The sequence below is a fragment of the Oratosquilla oratoria genome, chromosome 19 (assembly GCF_046742065.1).
Source record: "Oratosquilla oratoria isolate Oo_2021 chromosome 19, ASM4674206v1, whole genome shotgun sequence".
Lineage (NCBI taxonomy): Eukaryota > Metazoa > Arthropoda > Malacostraca > Stomatopoda > Squillidae > Oratosquilla > Oratosquilla oratoria.
The window spans coordinates 62,046,038-62,053,483 of record NC_134795.1 but is presented as its reverse complement, the minus strand read 5'-3'; the positions used below and the strand labels follow the sequence as shown (position 1 = coordinate 62,053,483).

General features: G+C 41.5%; 1 protein-coding gene across 1 annotated transcript in view; it reads right to left on the bottom strand.

Annotated features, from left to right (window-relative positions):
• Nucleotides 1–6,797: 6,797 nt before the first annotated feature.
• The window catches only part of LOC143035538 (uncharacterized), an 8,999-nt gene continuing 8,350 nt past the window's right edge, over nt 6,798–7,446 (bottom strand). The window contains exon 2 of the mRNA XM_076202408.1: nt 6,798–7,257. Within this exon, the coding sequence (XP_076058523.1) occupies nt 7,060–7,257 (198 nt within the window). The 3' untranslated portion in view covers nt 6,798–7,059. The remainder of the gene's footprint in view (nt 7,258–7,446) is intronic.

The following is a 7,446-nucleotide window of genomic DNA, read 5'->3' as shown; positions in this document are numbered from 1 at the left end:
TACGTGTCCAAACCATCTCGATAATTTTTCATCAGCCCTATCTGCCAGCTCCCTTTCCATCTCCTCTCTCCTCCTCACCTCCTCATTTCTCACCCTATCCAACTTTTTAACATACATATACCAAGGCTTTTTCCCCCATACAAGGGAGGTAGCCAAAAAACAAAGACAAAATCCACTCTCATCCATTCCATCCTCACTTACTCCACTCCCATTCACCCCCTCCCTCCCTTTTATCTTGGCACCTCTTGGATGACGGGTCATCCCTGCATCTTGCCCACTGCCCTGGGTCAGAAGCAGTGCATCAAGACACAGCACATCCACAGTAAGGCTGCTTCATTTAATCAGTGACACCCCTCTCAGTTTCCTCGTACAGAAAAAGGGAATATGGGAAGAAATCCCTTCAGGCTGCATCAATTTATTACTCACAAATCCTCCCTCACCCCCCATCTCCACTCCCTCCTTTCCATGCATCACAGCACCATCCACACACAACCATTCTTCACTCACCCCCATCTTCTGTCTTCTCCCATCCTTCCTCAACAGATAGCCCCCTCCCTCCAAATTCCCCCCCCACCCCATCCATTCATCCCACCCCTGGTTGCCCCCTTGTGATCCCACGTCCTCCAGCCTCTCTCCTTTAAGACTTACATTTATTTTGTTGTCGTCCTCACCCCTTGTACATCTCATCACCTTACTTTTACCCACATTTACCTTCAACTTTCTCCTATCGCATACCTTCCCAAACTCTGTCACAAATTGCCTTAATTCCTCCTCTGACCCTGCCACAAGTGCAATGTTGTCTGCAAACAACAACTGGCTCACCTCTCACTTCTCTCCATTATCTTTAACCATCTCTAATCCTCTCCCCATTACCCTCACATATACCTCCCTAACAAAGACATCAATAGAAACATGTAGATATAGAAGAAAAAGGAGAGAAGAATGACATGAAGCTGTTAGGAGAAGAAAAGAAACCAGAATGAGGTATCTAGGAAATCCTGGTAATGAGGACCTTAAAGCCATCCATCTAGAATCACAGAGAACAGCAAAGGTCATAAGACAGGAGAAATGGTACCATATCCAAAGCAAGAAAATTCTGATGATGAAAGATGATGTCAAACCAGTGGTTCCAAAACTTTTTCAGTTTTACAACTATACGTACTACATACATGCATACATATACCAAGGCTGTTTCCCCCTTACAAGGGAGGTAGCCAAAAAGGAAAAGGCATAAAATCATTCCCACCCATTCCATCCCTGAATACACTCCACACCCCTCCACCCTCCCTCTTATCTTAGCACCTCCTGGATGACGGGTCATCCCTACACCTTGTCCACTGCCCTGGGTCAGAAGCAGTGTTGCAAGACACAGCACATCCACAGCAAGGCCGCTTCATTAAATCGGCGACCCCCCCCTCTCCGTCCCCCCATGGGTACCACAATGTTTTCTTGATCTTTTTTTTTTTTTTCACCACCTCCACTACCATAAATTTGTTACCTCCCCAGGGGGGTACTTTACCCCCAGTTTAGGAACCAATGACTTAATCAGGCAAGAAGATTCTACAAGAAAATATATGAAAGAGTTTTTCAACCTAAAACCATATACATAAAGGACAAAGATGGTAACATTATTACTAAAGAACAGGAAATCCATCAGAGATGGATTGAGCATATTTTCCTGAATTGCTGAACCCAGAGCCACCAATGGACAGTTTTCTTGATGCAGGACCTATGCACAGTGACTCAGCTGGTGAAGAATAACTGCCAATGTGTGCAGAGGCACAAATGCCATCAAGACCCTTAAAGAACAATAAAAACCCCAGAAAATTATCTTGATATAAACAGTAAAAGGAGTAAAGTTAAGGAAGCCCTAACAAAGACATCAAAAGAAATATGTAGATATAGAAGAAAAAGGAGAGAAGAATGATGTGAAGAAAATGAAATCAGAGACTACGAAGGCCGGATGTGATGTTCTTCTCACAGAACTCACTGAACTTGTAGGACTGATCAGGATTCAAGAAACCATACCTGAGAGTATAAACAATGCCATCATTGAAGCCTGCACCAGAAGGGGGATAAATCTTCCTGTGACGAATTTCGAGGTCTGTCACTACTCGCCACAACCTACAAAATCATTGCTAGGATAATATAAAAGCAGCTCCTTATATACACTGAACCTTTGTTAGGTGAGCATCAAGCAGGGTTCAGGCCAAATAGGACAACATCAGACCACATCCTCATGCTCTGTCAAGTAATTGAAAAGAGATGGAAATATGTTCAGGATTACTATATATTATTTGTTGACTTCATGCAGGTGCACGGTTGTATCCACAAAGAAAGTCCTTGGAAAATCTTAGCCATCTTCGGAATCCCATCCAAGTGTGGTGAATAGAGTCTCCCACATGTGCGTCTACGCGACATTTTGGCTTATAATATCGTCGCTGCAGAAATGGGATGGACAAGGAATTTATATGTTGTGTAGAAACAGCTGGCCTTCGGCCATGTATTACTATTGTGTAGATTAAGTCCATATTACGCCTGTACTACAATCATTTGTACCCTCATGGAAGCACAACCGAGGCCCTGCCGAGCCATGTTTCGGTGAGGCTGAGTCCTTTGCTACCTTAGCGTATGCCGGCTGTGTATATAAGAAGCCAGGTTTTGGTCTCCACAGGCAGTTCTCTACAGTACTTGTAATTCAGCGTAGCGCGACCCATGGCCATGCGGTCAGCTTTGCGGTCGAGTAGCTTCGGAGCTCGACCGCCCGACCCGGCCTAGGTCGACACTCGCACTAACCATAATGAAGCCAAGAATCTCCCTTGAGCTTCATTCACTCCCTCGGCATCAAAGTCCAAGTAACGTTCGCGTAATGTTACACAAGCTTATATGACTCATCCAAACCCTCTACAAAAACATCTTCCCGCGTAAGAGTTTCTGGAAACTTCGGTGAGCCTTTCCAGATGGCTTCCGGTGTAAGACAAGGATGTTAACAATTGAAACAAACCTTTTCCTTCCTGCTGAGTGAACAGAAACAAGATTCTTGGAACTGAGCTGGCAGAGATGTGACATCACAAGTTATGAATGCGTGTATGTGTATGTGTGTGTGAGTCACCATGGACTTGGATCATGTGTTAGACTCGCGATCAACAGCTATTTCCCCTCCCGGAAGAGAGCTCAGAACCAGAACTCATATATGACCGATCTATGAGTAATACTATGACCTTACACGCTCACACACACCCAACTCTCCGCCCTCGAGAGATGGAGTAACGACTCACAGCGCAGTGAAACTGAAATGATTTCGGCCCTGGGCGGGATTCGAACCCAGACCCGCCGTAGTGGCGGTTGGAAACTCTACCACTGCGCCACGAGTATGTGTGTGATTCACCATGGTCTTGGATCAAGTGTTGGGCTTGTGATCGACAGTTATTTCTTTCCCGTGTGTGTGGGCGCACTGGACCAGCAAATGGTTCTCCATCCCAAGGTTAAATACAGCCTTGCACGTTTCTTCTCAAGGTTGTAAAATAATAGTGCACATCAGAAGACTCACGCAGTTGTGTTAGGTGGTCATTTCCTCTCACCGTATAATCATGAAACAATGTGTATGTGCTTGTGTGTATATATATATATATATATATATATATATACATACATACATATACCAAGGCTTTTTCCCCCTTACAAGGGAGGTAGCCAAAAAGAAAAAGGCATAAAATCATTCCCACCCATTCCATCCCTGAAATACACTCCACTCCCCTCCACCCTCCCTGGATGTATATATGTGTGTGTGTGTGTGTGAGCGAGAAAGGACCGTTGTCAGCCTCAGTGAGGGAGCGGGTTCCCAGTCAGTGGAATTCTAGTAAACAATCATTATCATCCAGCACATGAGGAACTATGAGTAAAGAAAAAACAAATGGGTGATGGATGGGTATGTAACATATGAATGTGTTACTTGGGCTAGGTGACGTAGGGAGATCGTGATGCGGAGTTTCGTTTGTATACTTTATTCTGGTGAAGGTTACATGTGTGTCATAGGCAGACGTGGCGTGGTGGTCCCCAAAGGTGGTGACTGACCAGGAAGGTCTAGTGACGAGTGACAAGTTGAGTACAGAGAACTAACTATGGACTAGCTAGGACAGATCACCCACTCGCGCGGGATCGGTAGTTATAGAAGGGGAAGAGATGTCTGTATGAAAATGAAAAGATAGTTGTGTATAAAAGAAGGCTTCTGTCACCGGACGATTCGGGATGTTTATTTCGTGGTGTCATGGTTTTGGAGGGGTAGAACTAACTGCCCTGCCCGCTCGGGGCCGGCAGTATATATACACGGCACTGACCCGACGCCATGACCAGACGCGACCTAATTGCAGTGACCCTTTCTGGCTTGTCAATACCAGCGTCAGGTTCTATACACTCCAACTCCAAATGCATTAAATTTGCAACGATGTCAGAATACTTGTGGGGTACATGTACGCCACAGGTTACCTTGGCAGGCTACATACCTTATAAGAGGGAGAGACGTTTTGGTATATAGATAGATGGTAAGAGAAAAGGCAAACTAAGAAGACGAGCACATCAAGATATATAGGCAAATAAATATCTTTTTTAGATCTTATTCATAATTTATTTGCCGAATAAGTTTACAAAATGTACAAGTTGGCAGTTGTTGGCCTGACATAACTATATATATATATATATATATATATATATATATATATATATATATAAACAGAAATTTAGTATCACATTTGTAAATTACACACAGGAACCCACAGTCGGAGAAAGAATAAAATTCGAATAAAGAATATATTTCGGCTATCAACTGTAGCCCTCTTCAGGAATGTACATAAGATAGAGAACAGAGGGGACTTATAAACTACAGTAAGAAGAGATGTGGACAGTTGACTTCACCCCAGTTTGCCCCGCGCCTGAGTGAGGTCAACTGTCCACATCTCTTCTTACTGTAGTTTATAAGTCCCCTCTGTTCTCTATCTTATGTACTTTCCTGAAGAGGGCTACAGTTGATAGCCGAAATATAGGACTTTTCTTTATTCGAAGTTTATTCTTTCTCCGACTGTGGGTCCCTGTGTGTAATATATATATATATATATATATATATATATATATATATATATATATAAAAATATATATATATATATATATATATTATATATATATATATATATATAACGCTAGATATTTGCGAGCTTGCATTAAGTTATATGAATAACTGAACTTTAGGTAAAGTTACGTCACACTGGATTAAACTAAATCAGCTTACTTATGGGTTTTACCAAACATTGCCTAAGGTTTTTCAAATTCGATTTGTGGCAACAAACAACCTCCATGTCTCCGATACTGAACAAACATGTCGTATTGTTTACATAAAAACGACGATTTCGTATTGGATTACCAGATGTTAAGTTTTCTACTATATTAAAAAATCATCATTCTTAATTTACACATTATTTAATAGTACGCTTTTTCCTTGCGCAAAATTAAGTTTGTCTTTTGTCGGTGCGTCAGGATAGATAAACGAATTTCGTAACACAAACTACATCTGCACAAATATACAGATAATTATCTCTGACAGGAATCTCTAAAATTCAGAAATCTCCAACACTTGGAACGAAAAAAAATTGGGAAACATATTAGAACATTAAAAAATGGTTTACGTATCCAGAATTTCATAGACGTTGAAGCTTTTGTTGTATTGGAGAGCTTCTAATTTCAGATTCCCAAAATAGCGACACCCACTGCTCATAATTAGGGTTACCATAAGAAAATACAGCAATTCTTGGGGGACACTTGAAGAACTGTCACCCCAGAACGCCCGCATGAAGAATCGTCACCCCCATGAAATCCCACCTGAAGAATTGTCACCCCATACGCCGAATATCAACAGTGGAATAAAGATTAGGTTAGGTTAGATTAGGTTACGTTACATTATGTTAGGTTAGGTTAGATTAGGTTAGGTTTGCTAGATTAGGTTAGGTTACGTTAGGTTAAGTTAAGTTAGGTTGAATGAAGGTTATGATTATTTTCATCAACTTATACAACCGAAGAATCGTAAACCCAGAATGGCCAACGTGAAGAACTGTCACCCTAGGATAGCCCACATGAACAATTGTCACCCTATCGAAGTCTGGGGTGACGATTCTTCATGTGATCCATTCTGGGGGGGGGGGGGCATTCATCCTATCAGATGCCTCGCACGAAATAAAGTAACAGACCGTAGTTGTGTGTGTATACATGTGTATATATATATATATATATATATATATATATATATATATATATATATGTATGTATGTATATATATATATATATTATACGTATTCATATATATGTGTGTGTGTATGTGTGTGTGTGTGTGTGTGTTTGTGTGTGCGTGTGTGTATATGTACTGTATGTAATTTGTGAAACAGCATGGTAGAGTTAATTTAACCCAATTTAATTTCATTCCATACAAAGTATATCATTTCATCAAATATCAATCAGACAGTCGAATTGTTACGTCGTTTTTTCTAATCAACACAAATGCAAATTGATACAAGCAGTAATGTAGTCATGCAACACACGTTGATCAGTGCTGACGTCATGTCGCTCGCGCGGTGTGTCGTCGTCGCTTTCTGGTCCTGAATCAATAGTTTCATCAGTTGCATGCATATGCAACTTACTGTTGCATGTGCTGCCTATGCTGAGTTGTTTGCCCGGTAATTTGTTAAACTGAACAATTTCAATACTCGGTACTTAATTTCACTTTATTCGTTTGTTTATTTATTGATTGATCGTTCTGTTTATTTGTTTAAACGTTTTCTTTCACTTTAGTAGTTTTGACGCCTTCAAACAGATTTTGGATAGTCAATCACTGCTAAATTGGTAATGTCACCACTCCGATTTTTATATATTCTTTTTCTTTTTTCTGAAGGGGAGGCGGGACATCCTGTGACAAAAAAAAAAAAAAAAAAAAAAAAAAAAAAAAAAAAAAAAAAAAAAAAAAAAAAAAAAAAAAAACACGCCCGTGCCTGCCTCCTCTCCCAGGGCCTTACAAGTCCTTCACTTGCGCTCAGCCTCGAGGGACACTGACTCGAGGTTCTTCTCCGACATCTTGGTCGACCACTCCACGAAGGAGGCCTCGCTGATCTCGGCATACAGGTTCTCGTCCTCTACGGGATCTGTGTCGTTCTGCTCCTGGTGGGGTCTTCGGACAGGACCCACGACGTAAAGGTTCTTGGCTCTCGACTCTGGATCATCCTGAAGGAAGGAAGGAAATCGTTGAAATGCGCGGGAGAGCAATGTTCAAGCCAACACTTAATACAGCGACCAGAGGTCACAACTTAAATCTACAATTACAACACCAAACTAGCTACAGAAAAAAAAATTCCTTTCTGCAAGAATTACAGAAACGTGGAACAAGCTAAGCCAAGAGACCATTAGTGCCAA